This window comes from Penicillium odoratum (assembly GCF_028828045.1).
Source record: "Penicillium odoratum strain IBT 22623 chromosome Unknown utg000005l_segment0_segment0, whole genome shotgun sequence".
NCBI classification, from domain to species: Eukaryota; Fungi; Ascomycota; class Eurotiomycetes; order Eurotiales; family Aspergillaceae; genus Penicillium; species Penicillium odoratum.
In genome coordinates this window covers 3,686,350-3,705,005 of record NW_026643147.1, presented here as the reverse complement: position 1 = coordinate 3,705,005, position 18,656 = coordinate 3,686,350, and the positions used below count along the sequence as shown (strand labels likewise).

The 18,656-nt window shown below is 48.2% G+C and overlaps 9 protein-coding genes across 9 annotated transcripts; 3 read left to right on the top strand and 6 right to left on the bottom strand.

Moving 5' to 3' along the window:
- Positions 1–306: 306 nt before the first annotated feature.
- Positions 307–2,999, top strand: N7520_006924 (glutamine-dependent NAD(+) synthetase; the record flags this gene model as incomplete). The annotated part of the gene is made up of 11 exons (XM_057140858.1): positions 307–335; positions 385–503; positions 567–717; positions 778–836; positions 890–1,079; positions 1,133–1,158; positions 1,207–1,298; positions 1,349–2,504; positions 2,558–2,613; positions 2,669–2,834; positions 2,890–2,999. The coding sequence occupies 11 exons, from the start codon at positions 307–309 to the stop codon at positions 2,997–2,999; spliced, it is 2,154 nt and encodes a 717-aa protein (XP_056994864.1).
- Positions 3,000–3,265: 266 nt separating this feature from the next.
- Positions 3,266–4,804, bottom strand: N7520_006923 (uncharacterized protein; the record flags this gene model as incomplete). The annotated part of the gene is made up of 1 exon (XM_057140857.1): positions 3,266–4,804. One exon carries the CDS (start codon positions 4,802–4,804, stop codon positions 3,266–3,268), a length of 1,539 nt encoding a protein of 512 aa, XP_056994863.1.
- Positions 4,805–5,530: 726 nt separating this feature from the next.
- On the bottom strand, positions 5,531–6,999 carry N7520_006922 (questin oxidase family protein; the record flags this gene model as incomplete). The annotated part of the gene is made up of 4 exons (XM_057140856.1): positions 5,531–5,988; positions 6,060–6,419; positions 6,470–6,772; positions 6,846–6,999. 4 exons carry the CDS (start codon positions 6,997–6,999, stop codon positions 5,531–5,533), a joined length of 1,275 nt encoding a protein of 424 aa, XP_056994862.1.
- Positions 7,000–7,705: 706 nt separating this feature from the next.
- Positions 7,706–10,285, bottom strand: N7520_006921 (TFIIH/NER complex ATPase/helicase subunit SSL2; the record flags this gene model as incomplete). The annotated part of the gene is made up of 3 exons (XM_057140855.1): positions 7,706–10,023; positions 10,082–10,204; positions 10,258–10,285. The coding sequence occupies 3 exons, from the start codon at positions 10,283–10,285 to the stop codon at positions 7,706–7,708; spliced, it is 2,469 nt and encodes an 822-aa protein (XP_056994861.1).
- A 583-nt stretch (positions 10,286–10,868) lies between these two features.
- Positions 10,869–11,373, top strand: N7520_006920 (uncharacterized protein; the record flags this gene model as incomplete). Its single annotated transcript, XM_057140854.1, has 2 exons — positions 10,869–10,914; positions 11,012–11,373. 2 exons carry the CDS (start codon positions 10,869–10,871, stop codon positions 11,371–11,373), a joined length of 408 nt encoding a protein of 135 aa, XP_056994860.1.
- Positions 11,374–11,966: 593 nt separating this feature from the next.
- On the bottom strand, positions 11,967–12,244 carry N7520_006919 (uncharacterized protein; the record flags this gene model as incomplete). Its single annotated transcript, XM_057140853.1, has 2 exons — positions 11,967–12,000; positions 12,051–12,244. The coding sequence occupies 2 exons, from the start codon at positions 12,242–12,244 to the stop codon at positions 11,967–11,969; spliced, it is 228 nt and encodes a 75-aa protein (XP_056994859.1).
- Positions 12,245–13,067: 823 nt separating this feature from the next.
- On the top strand, positions 13,068–14,710 carry N7520_006918 (RNA polymerase II-binding domain-containing protein; the record flags this gene model as incomplete). The annotated part of the gene is made up of 2 exons (XM_057140852.1): positions 13,068–13,217; positions 13,283–14,710. The coding sequence occupies 2 exons, from the start codon at positions 13,068–13,070 to the stop codon at positions 14,708–14,710; spliced, it is 1,578 nt and encodes a 525-aa protein (XP_056994858.1).
- A 421-nt stretch (positions 14,711–15,131) lies between these two features.
- N7520_006917 (uncharacterized protein) lies at positions 15,132–15,782 on the bottom strand (the record flags this gene model as incomplete). Its single annotated transcript, XM_057140851.1, has 3 exons — positions 15,132–15,251; positions 15,302–15,384; positions 15,473–15,782. 3 exons carry the CDS (start codon positions 15,780–15,782, stop codon positions 15,132–15,134), a joined length of 513 nt encoding a protein of 170 aa, XP_056994857.1.
- A 2,115-nt stretch (positions 15,783–17,897) lies between these two features.
- N7520_006916 (uncharacterized protein) lies at positions 17,898–18,269 on the bottom strand (the record flags this gene model as incomplete). The annotated part of the gene is made up of 1 exon (XM_057140850.1): positions 17,898–18,269. One exon carries the CDS (start codon positions 18,267–18,269, stop codon positions 17,898–17,900), a length of 372 nt encoding a protein of 123 aa, XP_056994856.1.
- Between the last annotated feature and the right edge of the window lie 387 nt (positions 18,270–18,656).

Sequence of the window (18,656 nt, the reverse complement as noted above, 5' to 3'; positions counted from 1 at the left end):
TATACACTGTGTATGTGTCAAAGGAGCAAATGATCAGAGAATTCTACTGCATTTTATGGATTAATCAGCGTAGTGGTTTGTCATGGTATCCAGATTACTTAATCTTGTGCCGGACTTCCGCCGATCACTGTACGTGAGGGGTGTATTATTCGTAATTTAAAGTAATATCAATACTGTGAAGCGGGGAAGCGCGGACTCCCCACACACGTGATCAGATTAATGAATTTCCCATTTTCTGCTTCTTTATCTAAGACAAATTTCTTGTTGAAGGAGTCATAGCTGTGGTCACTGCTACTAGACTGCATAATGGGGCACCTGGTCACTCTTGCAACATGGTATGCCTCAAATATTTGCTTGGAAGAGCTTCATTTGCTGACTTTATAGCTCTCTAAACCAATGGGCCCTTGACTTTGAGGGCAATGCGGCCCGCATTATCGAGAGTATTCGGCAGGCAAAGGCGGCGGGTGCGACTCTACGAGTTGGTCCGGAGCTTGAGATCACCGGTAATTGACTAAATAAATCTGCACTGCGGGATATGAGGACGGAAATTAACACCGGCTCGGTAGGGTACGGCGTGTTAGATGGATTCCTTGAAGGAGACACCTTCCTGCACTCATGGGAGATGCTAGCTCGTATTATCGACCACCCAGACTGTCAGGATATTGTGGTGGATGTGGGTATGCCTGTGCGCCACCGCAATGTGCGCTACAACTGCCGGTGAGAATTTCCAAGCTCTGTTCCATACGGCCATTAGCTAATCTATACCTTGAATCATAGTGTCATCTTCTACAACCGAAAGATTATCCTGATCCGACCTAAGATGTGGCTCGCCAACGGTTTGTCCGTCCCCGTGTTGCCAATCTACCTCCCATACTTATATCCTGTATAGATGGAAACTACAGAGAGCACAGGCACTTCATTCCGTGGCAGCGTCCCCAAGAGGTTGAGGACTACTATCTAGAGCAGATTGTGGGAAAGATTACCGGTCAATACAAGGTCCCGTTCGGTGATGCCGTCATCAGCACGCGAGACACATGTCTTGGCTTGGAGACTTGCGAGGAACTGTTCACTCCTAATGGGTATCCATATTCCCAGAATCCTGATTTGACAATGAACTAACCGTATAAATCAGACCTCACATTCCCTATGGACTTGCTGGTAAGTGATCACATTTCCTTGGGATCATATAGTTGCTGAACAATCTAGGTGTGGAGATCATTTCCAACTCTTCCGGCAGTCACCATGAACTGAAGAAGCTTGACACCCGCGTTAACCTGATTACACAGGCTACGAAATTGGTACATCAAACACCCATGATATCACAAATTTTCTTACTGACACAGCACAGAGCGGTGGTATCTACCTGTACGCCAACCAACAAGGCTGTGACGGCGATCGCTTATACTACGATGGCTGTGCGATGATCGTGGTCAATGGCGATGTTGTAGCTCAAGGATCTCAATTCTCGTTAAACGACGTGGAAGTTGTCACTGCTACCGTTGACATCGAAGAGGTCCGAACCTACCGCTCAACCGTAAGCCGCGGAATGCAAGCAAGCAAACAGTCACCGTTCGTTCGCCTCGATATCGATGTCCGGCTTTCCCGCCGCATGGAAGATGCGGATCCTGGCCTCGTCATCTCCGCCCCATTCAAGCCACATTTCCATGTACCAGAAGAGGAAATCGCCCTGGGCCCGGCTTGTTGGCTTTGGGATTACTTGCGCCGATGTGGTGCCGCGGGATTCTTTATCCCTCTCAGTGGTGGCATCGACAGCTGTGCAACGTCGGTGATTGTTCATTCAATGTGTCGGGAGGTTCTGAAAGCAGTTAGAGAGGGTAATGAGCAGGTCATCAAGGATGTCCGTCGCCTCTGTGCCCAGCCCGCTGATTCAGAATGGCTACCGACTACCAGCCAGGAGGTCTGCCGCGCCATTTTCCACACCAGTTACATGGGCACGCAGAACTCTGGCCAGGAAACAAGAGACCGAGCTAAGCGACTAGCTGCGGATATTGGCGCCTACCACATTGACTTTAACTTTGATACTGTTGTCACTGCGCTGATGGCGCTTTTCACCACAGTCACCAACTTCCAGCCACGGTTCAAGGTCCACGGAGGTAGTCACGCCGAAAATGCAGCTTTGCAGAATGTCCAGGCTCGGTTGAGAATGGTTCTTTCTTACTTGTTCGCTTCCTTGTTGCCGACTGTCCGTCAGCGACCAGGTGGTGGTGGTCTCTTGGTTCTTGCATCATCCAATGTGGATGAGTGCTTGCGTGGCTACTTGACCAAATACGACGCCAGTTCAGCTGATCTCAATCCCATTGGATCTATTAGCAAGGGTGACCTTAAGAAATTCATCGGGTGGGCAGGTGTCAACTTTGACCTTCCGATTCTTGAAGAGTTCCTCCACGCGACGCCTACAGCTGAACTGGAGCCTCGGACAGCAACATACATCCAATACGATGAAGCCGATATGGGTGTGACTTATGCTGAACTTGGAACTTTCGGTATTTTCCCCAGGAAATTCTCCTATGGGATCCAATAACTGACTCTGCTACAGGCTACCTTCGCAAGGTTTCTAAATTAGGACCTTGGTCAATGTATGAGAAGCTATTGGTAAGTCTCGTATTTTAGGCTTGGTCTTCTGGATTCCCGCTGACAATGTACCTAGCACCTGTGGGGCAATGAATACAGTCCGCGCGAAATCTACGAGAAAACACGTCATTTCTTCTACAATTACTCAATTAATCGGCACAAGATGACTGTCTTGACACCTAGCTACCACGCGGAGCAGTACTCTCCCGATGACAATCGCCATGATCTTCGTCAATTCCTGTGTAAGTTTCCCCCGCATTGGCAACATGTTACGGTAAGCTAACCAATCCTTCTCAGATCCTTCATTCACATGGGCCTACAAGAAGATGGAAGAGAGTGTCAAGTTCTGGGAATCCAGGGGTTGGACCACCGGAAAGACAGCAAAGAAGAATGTCAAGGCGGACTGAGACGAACGAATTGGATATGGCTCTTAGATTTTCTTATGATAACAACGTACTTATGAACGACAGAGTACCCAATGCAAGGACGATAATTTGATACAGAAAAAGAAATAAATATTGAGCGAATGTGCATAGATGATGAGCGAGCACCAAGCCATGAATGAAAAGTCACAGGAAATAAGAGAAAACGCTGATGAGTGTAAATATCATAGGTCATATCAGCTGCCGTTTTGGCAGACAAGGAAAAAATCATGCATCATGTACCGAGCAAATCAGTCTTTCCAAAACCAACCATTTTTCGACTGGGTGCTTTGCTCGGTGGACTTTTCGTCACCAGCCTCGCTGGCCTCCAATCTTGGGCGCGATGTCTCAACAAACGACTCGGTCTCTTCACGGCCATCTTCAAATCGTTTCGTCTGTACCTTCTTGGTCTCGACCGAGCCATCAGGAAGACGGATACGCTCCGTGCGAGTCATTGTAGAAATAACACGGGTTGTAGCTCTCTCTATCGGCTCCTCCTGCTTCGTTTCTGTCACAGGCGTGAGCGTCGAGGGTACTGTGTTCTCAGTCTCAGGAACAGACTTTCGGTTCCCACCCGAGACAAGATCCAACCAGTTCTCTGTATCATCATCATCCTGCTCAGGATCCGAGGCCAAATCTCGTTGAAACCTCTCAAACGCATCCTGCCGATGCCGTCGTTGATCAAACAGAGCATGGAGCAATGGACTTACCGCAGTCTCGCGAGAGAACTCTCGTTCGCGATCCTGAATATCCTGTAAGAAACGCTCATACAATTCCAATTCGCTCTCCGGCTCGGATTCCTGACGCGCCATCACATGGTACTCAGGTAGCGTACGATCATCCTCACTGTGTCCAGTAAAAGTAATACCGGACCAGGGATGACCGTTGGTACCAGAGACGTATTTCCATTGGTCGCCTAAGCTACCACGCTTGACCAACCCATTTAGCCACTCTGTTCCAGTCTCCGGTCTGGTCTTTCTTGGTGACAGGGAGTCGCGTTCAAGCATGGACTTGCCATTTTCCAGCCGGAGTAAGTCCTCAAAAGCCTCGCGCCATTGCGGCTCAGTAGGGTCGCGGTCCAGCTCTTCCGAGTCCGGTCGGAGAGAGGATACGATGGAGGAGAATACACCCTGGTCACGTCGACGGTAGTGGGCCTGACGTTCGAGGTGGAGAGGGGAGTAGGGGTTTAGCATGATGTAGGTGAGTGGCCAGGTGGGCGAGCTGCTATCATCGAACATGTCGGAAAAGGGGAAGATTGTTTGTGGATGGAGGAGGGAGGAGGCAAAGGGGAAGAAGTGGTCTTCAAAGCGGTTGAAGAATGAGTCGAAGCCAAAGAAATCGGAAGGCCTGCGTTCGCTGCGAGGGGGATGTGCAGATCGGTTGATTTCTTCGGATGGATACGATCGTTGGGAAGCTTGAGGCATTTGCTGATTGTAGTTGTTGTAGTTTGATGGCTTCTCTTCCCTGTCTGATGTGTTGGGGTCGGCGCTTGGATTCGAAGTGGAGTCGCGATCGGCTGAGTTGTTCAGGTCCGAGTTCGCCCCAATACGGCGATGATATGCCATATTCTTGTATCCTTTATCATCCGTAAATATGGTCCAGCTGTCTGATTGCGGAGGGCTCAATGAGGATGGGAGGCCGGTGATCGATTGTAATACAGAAGAAACTTGTTCATCGGCGAAGCGCCGTAGCGCCACGAATGGATTTGTCTCAGGCTCATCATTCCAATTATGATGGGGCATATTGGATGATTCAAATTTGTCGCGTTTGTCTTCTGGATCACGATCCATGATGGAGATGAAGATGAAGATGAAGATGAAAATGGAGTTGAAGTTGAGTAGAGACGAAAAGATGTTGATGAAAGATGAAGCTTGTTGGGGAGCCCCACCTTCTTGACCACGTGAGTCCCACTTTTTTCGGTCTTTTTGTTCTTTGATTTGCGCTCGCATACAGTAATACTTGTTTGCTGCATGAAGTACAATTATTCAACGAAATCTACCAATTTGGTGACTTCTGCCTTTCTCAGATTCGAGTCACAAAGACTTTTTGATCTTCATTCGAGACCCTCCGCCCAGACTCGGATCTGGCCGTATGACGGAATAGACCCACTGCACTGGTGGGTCAAACCTGACGCCTCGATTTACTAACGATAAACTAACTACTTTGAGACATTTGAACGAGCTGAGCCTCTTCTTGACTGGACCATGACTTTAGTGCCCACTTTCGCTGTTGCGCTGTTGCATGAGAATGAGTTCACAAGCTATATAATACGGATTAATTCAAGGTCATTTTGATGTATAGACAACTCATAGGTATGGTCAATTTAGATCAATGCCAGAAGAAACCCGAAAGATATGGGAGCCTCAAGAGCTTCACAAATAGCCTGTAGAATCGCAACGCTAGCTTATCTTATAGTCGTGCACGTCCTGATATATTATTCCACGCTTCATCAAACCCGGTTGAACGGATCCACATTGCCCCATGAGTACCACCACATCCAGCAGTACTGTCAATAGCTATGAAGGTAGACCAATCAGCAAGTGACATTGGCATGTCGCACATAGAAGCTTACCCATATTCCCAATTTTAAGCCACATATCACCAGAGATCGGCATTGCATCTTTCTTCTCAAATCGCCGACACACATTCTGCCCATGCGCTACAGCTCGCACCAGCTTGGATAGATGACCGTCATCGGTTGGGTGTGCTATACTGTGCGAGATCACAGTCTGCCAGTCTTTGTTGGCTGGGTAATTAGTGACTTCGTCTATGAGGAGGTCCGGGGAGTTGCGAGAAACGTAAGTCAGAAGATCAAGACGGCCTTTCCATTCGAGTAGACGGCATTTCCATTCCTGCTTGAGGTATGGAAGTTCCATAAGAGTGGAGAAGAAGATGGAGGAGTTGAGACTGTGGATGAAGAAAAAGTCGATCTTTATCTCCTTGTCGCGACGCTGCGCGGCGCTCGTATAGTACACTAGCCGACGTTAGTAGGTCACCTTCGTTTGGCATTCTTTTAAGGAGCCAATGGATCTGAAATGCTCTCACCAACGGTGTTGATCATATCAGCCAATCTCTCTGGTATCTGCTCTGCGGAAACTGTATACTGAGCAGCATACTGGAGCATTTCCTGTGGCGCACGGTGTAACACTCCATCCCTAAACTTGTTGGTGTCAGAGAACTTAACAGACCTCTTCACTGTCTGATCTTTGCGGACTTCATTTAAGAGCAGTAAAAGTGACTTCTCCCCGGGTTTTCCAACTCCGCCGGCCAATTTTTCGGCGGCAAGAAAGAAGTCGCGACCCATCCAATCGGCATGAACGGCTGCTTGGGCCAGGCCCTGGGCCACAATGGCAGGTTGGTTGAACTCCAGCCCAAAACCGAGGTGAATGAGCGGGTGTACCAGTCCTGGTTGACGTCAGTTTCTAGCTTGCAATTTGTATGAAAGGAACACATACCTCCAAACAGCCGACAAAACATTGTTTCAGCGCGGTCGTCACCAGCAAATAAATACTCCCCGAGGACTTGACTGACTCCCTTGGTATCAATAGCATTCTGGAAGAAAGCTAAAAAGTTCGAGTATTGGTCTTCTTTTCCTAGAAAGCCTTGGAACTTGGTACTATCATGCATAGCTTGAATGGTATCTTCGTTGATCGGATATGATGGTCGTTGGTAACTCTTGTTTCTCTCGTAATGGGCCCAAATTTCTTCAGGGGATGCGCCAAGTGCATAGATGGTGAGGATTCCATGAACAATATGGTCTGCATTGTCTGGTTAGATACAGAACACGTTTTTTGCAATCCCTCAGCTGAACCTCCATTGGAACAAACATACTATGGAATCCTTCATCATTGAAGAAGACATGGTGATTCTCCATATCTTCCTGTAGAATCTTACTCGTGACACGAGCGGCATCTTCCCGAATACTGGAGCTGTAGACCCCTACATCCTTAGTGGGGTCCAAATAAATGTTGGTCGCCGTCGCCATGGCGAAAGTACTGGTGTTTAATTCGGAGCTAAACGGTCTGGAGTGCCAGTGTGGGGAAGCTCCAAGGACGGCGGCTAAACGCGGCTGTAGCTTAAAAGATTGAAGAGGGAAAAATTTAGGCGATAAAGCTCCTGAAGAGTGAGTGTTTGAAGCTGTTTTCGGTGCTCTGCTTGTCGAAGTCCGAAATTTTGAGGCTATCCTTTCGAAGTTATGAACTTGCTTGACAATCATGGCCCTTTGAAACCCGACAACATGACGACAGTTGGTATTTGTAGGCGGGGGTTGACTCGGTCTCGAGTATGACTACTCCCCTGTCGTACAGAAATGCAAAGACCGGAATGACCTATCAGAATGCGAATATTAGGCTTTCGACAGGGAAAGTGGAGGGAGCTTCGGGGTTTCGGGGTTCGGCGCAACGTATCAACGTCATGCTTAGTTGTGGGGGAAGTGCAAGGGGAACTAGATCCGACTTGCTGACTGATTCCAGTATGACGGATTGGAATTTTGGGATTTTGTTTATAATGCACAAACCTGTGAATTACTAACTGTTTACATATGTTTCGTCATTGTAAGGCAAATTATTCTTGAATTTCGCGAATGGGAATTACCATCACCACTTTCAATCTGTTGTAACAAGTCTGGCTCGATTTCAGGTAATATCCAAAAAAAAATTTAAATTTTACCTATCTCCGCTAGTTCGATTTTGTTACTGCGCCGTCTCTCGCTCCTTCTTGCGGCGTTGCCGTTCCCGTTCCATCTTCTTGAACAGCGGATGGTGTCCCGCCTTGTCCTTGAGCTGCTTGTTTTTGCTCTTATTGTATTCAATGTAAGCCATATCATCACCGCCAGCCAAACCGCTGAGAGTAGCGGCACTACGCTTGGCAGTGGGCTTCTTACCTCGGCCCTTGCCTCCGGTGCGCATGGAGAATAGATCGTCATTCACCTGTTCCACGTCGGCCGAGGACTCATTCTGGAGCATGACTTCCTGCAGAAGCTCGCGGCGTTCAGCAGGGGTAGCGTAGGAGAGCCCTTCGTACTCGTCAATTCCTTGAAGGTGGGTAATGACCTTGAAGGCGTAGCCTTGGTCGACAAGGAAGGCTTGACGCTTGGCCGAGTAAACCATCTCGTTGGTGTCCTTAGATACGAGTGAGTAGAAGAACGCGTTGAAGCCCTCATCGTTACGGCGCTTAGCACGGAGAATGCGACCCAGTCGTTGGGCCTCCTGGCGACGCGAGCCATAGTGGGATGAGATTTGGATGAGACAAGTGGCTTCGGGTAGATCAAGGGAAGTATCACCGATCTTGGACAAAAAGATGGTGTTGACCTGCTCGTTGTGCTGGAAATTCTCCAAGATACGCATTCGCTCATTCTGCGGGGTTCCACCGTAAATATAAGCCTTGTTCAGTTTGAGTGCATATCGCTCAAGCGCATAAACGTTGTCAGAAAAGACAATGATCTTATCTCCTCGCTTCTCGTGGAAGTCGATCAAGAATTGGCATGCTTGGAATTTGCGGGGATTCATAATATACAGCAAAGCCTGCTTCCTTGAACTCTCCCGCAGATACTCCGAATAGAATTCGGTTGTCATGGGGCACCAGACTTCGGCACACTGAACCTTGGCGATATGACCCTGTGCGGCAAGTTCCATCCAGTTAGCTTCGTAAAGTTTGGGACCGATCAAAAAGTTCAGATCCTTGATCTTGTCATCTTCACGCAACAAAGTAGCAGTAAGTCCAAGTTTGCTCTGTGCGGCGATAGCAGAAGTGACTTTTCGGAACATCGAGGCTGGCACGACGTGAACCTCGTCCAAAATCATCATACCCCACTCTCGCGATTGGAGCCAGTCCATCATTTTCTGGGCATCGTAGGAACGTGCCCGAGTCTGTGACACCATGGAGTAAGTGGACACGATAATTCCAGTAGACCGTTTGAATTTTTCCTTGTGGTCAGATGTGAAGATAGCGATATCGCCGGGGTCGATGGTGGTCCATCGTAAGAACTCATTTCGCCACTGAACCACAGACATGGAACTTGTGCAAAGAACAATGGTGCCCTTCTTGATAGTAGCTGCAGCGGTGATACCCACCAGGGTCTTACCAGCGCCACAAGGAAGAACGATGATTCCGCTCTTTGCACGTCCGTTGCCGAACATCTTACTGAGACTCTTCTCCTGGTATGAACGAATTCGAGCAGCAGGTTTCAAATCCATGTCGAGATTGGGGTTGACAGTATCACCTTGGAAATCATACTCTTCTAGGGCAGGACATCCAATCGCTTGGCAGCGGGCTTTGACCACTTCGACTCCGGCGGGAGGGATTTCGAAACTGTATGTGATGGCTTCATCGACGTCACCAACATCGTCGATCCCGTAATCAACGGCCGCCTCTTCGTTTTCATCCCGTGGCGCAGCAGCAGCGTTCTGTTGAGTGCCGGTCTCTCTTACACCGGCCGCATCCTTCGTTCCAGGAATAACAAGACCTCCCATTTTCGGAGCCGCGCGCTCGATAATTCCCTCGGTACTCTCAATTCTTTGTGGACCGATGACCTCGTCTTTTAACAATCGCTGCAGCATCTCCGGATCGACCGTTTCTACGTAGTATCGGTTGTGTCGCAGAACCATCTTAATTTTGCCGTACGATTTCGTAAACTCGATAATGAAATTTCGAATACTCTCCGGCAGAGGGGTTTTCGAAAGACGATCCAAGAACTCGACAATGTCCTGGGGTTTCAGACCAACCGATACCGCCGCATAAAGACTGTGACCTGTCAGGCGGTACTCGTGAAGGTGGGTAGGACGAGAGAGCGGTTCAGCTATAGTGGTGAGGAAGTCCTGTGCCTGAGGTGCCAGCGGGGAGAAACTCTCAAGAGTGATCGTGCCTTTCACCGGCTCGATCCATAGAGGTCGGTTGTAGTGGTCAAGTTTGAGCGGGAGGTAAGAAAGGTCCTTGTAACCAAATCTGGGATCGGTTTTGCCGAGCTGCGATTTCTTGCTGAATGACTCCAGAGAGAACTTGCTAACAACCTCTTTATCCGCCAAGTTTTAGCATCTGAGTCACCATGTGAGCAGATCGCCACACTCTACCTTTCAAGTTGTTCCGCTCCGGTACATCATCATCCCCGTCATCTGAGTACTCGTCGCTGCTGGAGAGATCGGTGGTATCGGGGATGGGTGTAGGTCGCTTGGAGGCGCTGCTAGACCGACCACCTAGGTTGAATGTGAGCTAGCTGGTTTCCTTGTCTGACCTTCGGGGCGCTTACTGTCAGCCGCCTTTCTCTTTGGAGGCATGATGCGGATTTATGAAGGAGTCGGTTGAGTTATTTGTGACGCAGTTGATATGAAGAGAGAAGATCGGGGATCGGTGAGGCGAACAACGCCTCGTAGGAAATAGTTCAAGCCTGCATGCCACGAGCAGGTATGGGTCGCAGGCAACAGGCGGCGTATGCCGACTGGATGATGCGACCAGGAAAGGAACAAGGGATATGTATGAAAATGTAAGGTGAGCGCAGTCGAATGTGAGAAGGTCAAGCAGAAAGAAAACGGTGAAGAGAAGGATGTCGAGTGAAGGTTAGGAATTAGAAATATTTGGGAAGATGCGGTCCTGGATGATAAGCATATATTGCCTGAGGCAGAAATGATAGCTCCGATTGGTCAGCGTGGAGCCTTGAACTGACGTAGCACAATTCACCTTCACTTTTCTCCCATCAGTCACTTTCTATAAGCATGAACACAGTGAGTCTAGTCTACCGCTCTAGGTTCTTCTTTTCTAACAAATCAATCCCTCAGATCAGATCCACTTGGTGAGCAGGCATTGCCCCTCCTGGCATTGAAAGCATTAGGCAACGAAAGGATAGCAAACTGATCGATGGCTATGTACTTCCCAACAGGATTGGCTGGGGCACCCTCTGCGTCGGTCAGTAGTCAATTCGAACCACAAGATTTAGAGTCTCAATTTTTTGGATCGCCGAGGCATGCTTTGTCTCAATCACAGGCTAACTAATAATCCCTCCCCAGCTGGCGGCGGTGCCTACTACTTTGCCAAACAGTCCATTAACGCCGACCGACAAACCCGTTTTGAGAATGAAATGAAGCGCAAGGCCGAGAACAGGGCCATGGAAGATGAGCACCGGCGACAGGCCGCTCTGGCCGCACCAAAGCCAACCCCGACTCCGAGTGACGACCCCAGCTTGAAGCGCGCGAATATGGCTCGATTCCAGAATGCTGCCGACGATGTCGCCTCACCCAGTGCTGAAGCTTCGCACGACCCAGCTGCAACTAGACACGAACCTATGAATGACAATGAGCGTGTATTGGAGAAGGGGAAATATGAGGCGACAGCACCGTTCCGTCCACCTCGTGGCAACCGATTCAGTTAAGGTGGATCGACCATTGTATATCTTCGATTTGTACACTATCACATATATAGACTGGCTAGAGGTGTTGTAGCCTGACAAAATGAATGGACTGGTTCTATTGTGGTCTCCAAGATTTACTCTCTGCCCGGGTAGGCTAGCGCGAGTTGTGACGGGATACGGAAATAGCGGAATTCGCCCGGAACTAAGTATCATGATACCACATAGCTACACTGTAAATGTTCTAGAGTACTTCACTAGGTATGTAACTTGATACTCACTCCAGGTAGTTACTCTGAGTATTTATTTCAGTATGTACTACTAACAAAAGGTGACAGGTATGCAGAATATGGTTCATATTCTAGGATCTATTAGGCACTGTCCTTAGTCGCATCTTTATATGCCCTTAGGTAAATTCCATGGCCCGCGCGCCTCGATATCAATAGGAATCACAAATGAAATTGTTCCAACGCCAGACCGTCAACGCCTTCAAATCATGCATCATATAATAGGTTTCATGTCGATGCCAGCACCGAAAGCATGAACCAGTACAGAAATTGCTAGGAAAATAAAATGAGTGTAGCAATACGCCTGATGTGTATCATAGGCAAGGTTGTCTAGCGAGCGTGGAAGCAGAGAGGAGGATTTGGTCTGAAGATTTGTTAGTGAGATGCTCGTCGTTGGGATGTCCGGGTACTCACTTGTTAACACTGGGATCGCTGGAGTTGCGCTGGCGCGAACTTTCGAGGGCGGGTGGCACAAAGGGTAATGCTACGCCAGAGATGATGCAGGTCATGGCGACTGCGCGAGCCGCGCGGCTATCCGGGCGTGGGCGGTGCGCGGAGAAGTGACGGATGCAAGGACGAGCCAGCTGTGAAGCAATGACTGCAGCCATGATCTGATGGTAAAGTGGATGAGAATAGACTAAATGAATATGTAGAGTTCGGATATGGTGGAGACCGAGGAAGGAAATAAAGCAGGAAGGTTGTTGAATTTATGGAAAGCTATAAAATGAGGTACCTTGGGTGCACAGCGTATTTATAAGAGTCAGCCCATACGAGCAAATGACCCCATGTGGGGGCAAAGCTGCGGGGTGCTTCTACATATGCCAATACTCCGTATGGGCTGATAAATGATTCATAATGGAAATACTCCGCGAGACGCAATGACGATCACGCTTCGGTCGGCATTCAAAGGCAAGAATTGCCTCACGCCATCGCGGGGTCCAAAAGCGCCAACCTCTTAACATCGGCCGAGTATGTGGGGCGAGTCAGTTTGCCCCTCCTTTGGGTAAGACTCATAGAGGGGTGATAGGCTGCTTTAGGCTTCACCGCGTCGGAATGGAATGATACGGAAAAGATGGCATCCGAACCATTCAGGGACCAGTAGATCATACCCGACCCTTAATGCCGGTGGATAAATGTAAATCTGTAAATGGGATCTTATCATTTAGGATCTACCCGGATGTTGAATCAAGTGAAATTGCCGATGATCCGAATGTCATTTCGAAAAACTGTAGATCTGATGAAATGGCAAGAGATGATATATTAGAAATCAACAATTAAATCCCAAATTAACTTGATCGTGGTATCTTCATTCTCCTGTCAAAAATTGTGTACATAATCATAGGTCACGTGTGATACGCTAATCAAGCTTCACAAAGCTAGTGAGTTGAGACCCGTAACTTAACCACCGGATGATCTAGATCCGACTCGATAATGGCATCCCATCATCTCGCTATCGCAAAGGCCTCTTTCTCTGCTGGTCTCTTACGTCCAGATCCTACATCAGTACACCGAGATGAGATCACCATCTTTCACACCTCCCTTGAACGCGCCCTGTCGCATTGTTCCCCAGCAAACATCCAGGTCTGAGCTGTTGCAACCTCCCTGTTACACACCCCAGACTTGCTAAACCACTCTGCCCCACACAGACCTGCAAAGCCTGGCTGCTCCACTATGTTGCGTCCTCAGCGAACCGTCTAGCGGGGCTGGCCAAGTACCTAGTTGCGCTCGCGGCCTCCTTGGATATTCCAGGCGCTCAGCCCAAATCGTCTCCGAAGCGTCGACGACTCCACATACTTTATTTGCTCAATGATCTGTTCCACCACAGCAAGTACCATCTAGACACGACAGCAACTTTCTCCACGGTCAGCGGGTCTCTGCAGCCACACATGGTGGATCTTCTCGGCCATACAGCAGCCTACGATAAAGAGAAGAATCCTCGGCACCATCGACGACTTGAGGATTTGCTGGATCTCTGGTCCGAGCACGGATATTTTAGTCCCGATCTGATCCATCGACTGCGGGAGGTCATCAAACATTCAGCCTCCGCTGGGGCGGCCCCGCTATCGAACGATTTTGAGACAGATGGTGCCGACCCTGCCAAGCTACTCGGGAGAGATGCACCTTTTATCATGCCATCTTCCCATGGAGATCACTCCACGCCCTACTATGATCTGCCGGCAGGAAACTGGCTTCCTCACTTAATCCCGAATTCCACCATTCCTCTTCACCCGGAGAGCATCAAACCATTACAATTCCTGGCTGGACCTGCGGACCAGACCCTTGTCAATGCTCTTAAGGGGTTTTTGATAGAGGTGGATCAGATCTATGACACAGAGGAACTTGTCCCGGACGACGAGAATGCCGATATAGATGAGTTGGGTCAAAGAATAACTCGAGATGAGATTACTGGAGATATCCTCGATGGCGAAACCTACTACGGCTGGTCCCGTGAATTCTGCCGGAAAATGAAAAAGAAAACATCTGGTCCTCCCAGCCGGAGCCACAGTCAAGGTCAGGGCCACAAACGCCGCTACAGTGACAGCTCCTTGAGCGAGAGCAGACGATCAGACTCTCCGCCCCGTAACCGATCTCGGGCCGGTCATGAAGGTCGCCAATACGGTTCACGGCCGCGGTCTAAAAGCCGTTCTCCACGCCGATCCCGTAGTCGTGAAAGTTCATACTCACCTCGGGAACCGTCCCCACCCCGATTCCCTCCTCCCCATCAACCCTCACACGCCCATCCACCTCCAAGTCATGCCATTCCTCCTACTCCGTCTCATGACTATGGTCAATATGGGTTCTCTGCCCAACCTCCACCTCCACCTCCACCTCCACCCTATGCGGGAGGGTGGCCACCCGCCCCACCCCCACAAATGCCGGCCATGCCCTTCCCCCCTGGTCCGAGCATGAGCCACCCAGCCTTCCCTCCTGCATTTTATCCTCCTCAACAGATGAATTTGCCTCCTGGTCAGCCTATGCCCCCTGGTCAGCCTCTTCCTCCGGGGCAATACCGTTTCCCTCCTCCCCATTCTGGTGGGCAACATGGACCACCAGCGGGACGAGGTTGGCGGTAAGGTTGATCTAAGTCTATATGTCTACTGTCAAGAAAATGATATCCCATATGTACTTGTATCAAAATTTCCCCATGTTCCAAGAGCTGAACACTTGGGTATCGCCTCGCCTTGGAAATCTCGAGTTAACATTTCTGAAGGAGATCTCAATAAATTATCCTTAACATCTATGATACCCAAGCACTGAAGCTGGTGATATATGCTATGAAAATTCCCCTTGTCAAATAAAGTTTCAAATCGTGTCTAACATGATAAATGATGAAAAGAAGTGCAAATGATTTTACACGAGAAATAGAAAAAGGCCAAGGCAATATGCCAAATTGATCTCAAATGAAGTGAAGAGCACCAATGCCTCTACCTTTCCCCCAAATTATAACCCCCCAATGTACTCCAATGCATGCAACCTGTCAATTTCAACAGACCCTCATGACATCACATCGTAGACCAAATCCGACTGGGACTCTTCACCAACATTGTAGCCAAAAGACTGGTAGTACCGCTCCTTGACAGAAGCAAAAGACTTGCAGCTGTTCAAGGAAGATTTCTAAAACAACGAACATCAGCAAAATCCAACCAAACAGAACAAAAACATACATCAGCTTGGTCTGAGCAGCACATCGGGGTATATCCATGTCCACTGCACGTATCCGGATCCGCATCATCGGCCATGTTATTGCCTAAGTAAAACCTTCCAGTTAGCATCCATCCCAATATGTCGGCTTCAAACACACAAATAATAAGTACAGAGTACAGGGAGCAACGCACATTGAAACGAAACCTTCGAGCTAACTTGAATTCCACCAAACATGGGAACCAGATCACTCAATGGCTTGACAATAATATCCTTTGAAGCCTCCTCAAGGGACATGCAGCATGCCTTGTACTGTTTCTCAGGGCATTGGTACGCGCCAACGGGGATGCGGGTGGGAGAAGCGGACGCGGACGGCTGTGAGTGTGAAGCAGAAGCGGATTTGGGAATAATCGTCAATGTAGGTGTTTGCTCCTGGTGACTGAATGGGACGGCGGTGGTGATTGTGCATAGGGTTGCGAAGAGGGTGAAGAGTTTCAAATGCATGATGGATTGATTCGGTGTGAGTGGTCTTGTATAGTCGTGCGGTAAAGTGAGGACCAAATTGAATGATAACGTTCACCGTTACCTGGTGTTGTTGGGCTTGGAGGATTATCAATCGTCAGGTTGCGACTGAGATGGGAATACCTAGGTATTCGAGAGAATTGATGCTAATCAGATGCAAAGAGTGTGAATAGTTGGCGTGATATCAGTTAGTGGAACATTGAAATGAACGACAGGAGCTGGGCGTGGTTAGGTCGAAGGCATCATTTGGTTGAAGTCGAAGGTCGGGTGAAACAGTCGAAGGGAGAAAGACTTACTTCCCCTTGATGTGCCTGGCTTGGGGCTCAATAACATTTGAGCCCTGAAATTGCATTTGACTTTTGTCCTACTTTGGGTCATCTGGAATGTAGTTCTGATTGGACTTCTACTGTTTTATTGCCCGGTATGTTTCCATAGTAATGGCTGTCTCATTCCCCATGGCTGATCTTAACGATATAATACACTTATCCAGGTACATATATATGTTCCGCATAGAATTGATGCTAAAGTTTTGACAAGGGACTCGTAAGATGTAATCAAGCATCTTATGTTCAAATGTTAGAGCACGAGGTAGCCCCGAACGTTTGAATGTGCTGGTTGTGCGTAGTCCTTGAAGTTTTACATGCAAGGGATAACGCCGAGCGGATCAAGAATGCGACACTGTTTTAATGATCGAAGGCCACATGTATCTAGGGATGCTTTCCTGCACTATCAATTATCTTGTCGGCGCACCTGCCCATATTGGCAATTTCCAGTTTGTACGGTTCATGATCCAATGTAATTCCCGATGTTAGATGCTACCCAAGGAGAGCACCGGGGTGTAAATTTCAAGTTCATCCCAACTTTCTCCTGCTAAGGGTATCTGCAACAACCATAGCATTGACCTACAGGCAATTGAAATACAAATCGATAATTGGAATCAAAGACTTGAGAATTCTAAGTTCTATTTCACTGCGATAATTAATTGCTATATGAGGTTTATCTTTGATATGTTTCAAAGACAACTACGCAGTGAGTAAGACAAGCAGCGAGCAAACAATTACGCAGCGAGCAAGACTACTACACGCAAGCAATTCCAACCACAAAAAAAACCCGACATCCAGTTCAGTATCATATTGTACAAAAATCGAAAAGAGAGATAAGCCATCATAGTAGTACATCTGGACGTAACATGATTTTCCACTCGTGACTGTTGATCACCAAGAGTTGTGGCGTGAGGTTCATTACACAGCACACAGATCGATAGAAAAAGAAAAGCAAAGGTAGGAGAAAACAAGCCAAAACCGTAGTAAACCCACAAAACTCCAAAACGAAAAGACTCGCTCGCTTGCTCGCTGATCAAAACATGTTGTACAACATCATCCCGCAAGGAATGATAAGGAGAAATTCAGTACGGAGCACAAGGCCCGCGAAGACTCGGATGGAAAGGTGTGAATATCGTTCGTGATTTGCTCTGAGACTTGGGTCAAGAGAGACAAAAAAGAAAGGTGGGAGAAAGAGTGTAGAAAGTTGGGTAATGAGGGGCAGAGGACAGATCCCAAGATCTGTCGTGTTTTTGTGGGTTTTGTGATAAGATGTGGAATGGGGCTTGATCTGATCTGACCTGAACTGAACTGAACTGAAATGAACAGAATGATTAGTACACTCAGTGTGACTCAAGTAGTCATGGAGACCAGGCCCCGGACCAAAAGATTCTCGGCGGTGTGGGTGAGACACTGGATACATTCAAATTCATTTCAGATCCACATCCAGATCCAGATTAGATTCAGAAATAGTATCAAGTTAAGGGAAAAAGCGCATAGGGATATAGTGAGCAGGTGTGTGAATAGGAATCACAGTGACGCGACTCTAGTCGAGAACACAGGAAATTCGCAAGGCTGGAAATGCTGCATCGCTGTAAAGCAAAAACTGCAGACACCTCAATGTTGGCGCATTAACTCCGCAGAAACTCCGCCTCCATATTGAAGGTTATTAGGGTCACTTCAAAGATATAGAGACTAGTCATCGAAATGGTCAATTCAAATTCCTGTGACAAAAAGTAGAGCATCAACATACCTGGTACTTGGATGCAAGCTACCGTTAATAACCTTGACTCTGATTCGGCGCCATAGCCTTCATTCTTGCCTGGTAAATGGGATCACGAGAATCGGCAGAAGAACCAGCGGAAGTTGGAGGAGGGCCATTGGCCTGGCTGGCCAATACACCGTTGGATGAACCGGCGCTGTTACCGCTGTTGCCAGAGTTGCTGGAGCTTTGACTGTTGCGACTGCTAGTTCCATTGCGGGAGTTGCCGTCGAGATCGACAAATGTAGACATCTGACGTTGAGTGTAGTCCAGCATGGTACGGTTATAATCTTCGAGAGAATTGCGAGGGTCTACAGACTGAGGAGGTCCAGCTCCAGAGTCTGGGTTGAAAAATTCAGGGTGCTGAATCTGAGTACCTTCAGCCATGGTGAAAATTGTCTGTGGGGTGTTAGCTGGGAATCCAAATTCGGGTAAGTCATGAAACTAGGGAGATCGCTGGTGCTATATAAATTAAGGCAAGGGTTGAGGGGTAAAACAAAGTGGGGGCAAAATGCTTACCTTTGATTAAAGGTCTGAATTAGTTAAACTTGGAAGTGTACAGAACCAAGGTTGGAAAATTCCTTTAAGAGCGATGTGTGAAAATGGGTAAAATAGCTCCGGGGGAGGGGCCTGATCTAGCTTGAGGGGGGTAAGTATAGGGTTTAGGGTATGTACGAACTAATTCAAGGGAAAGACGCAACTGCCTCAAGATATATATAAGGGAGAGAAAGGGGTGTGGGGCGGGGGAGATGAAATCACAACCGAAGTACATTG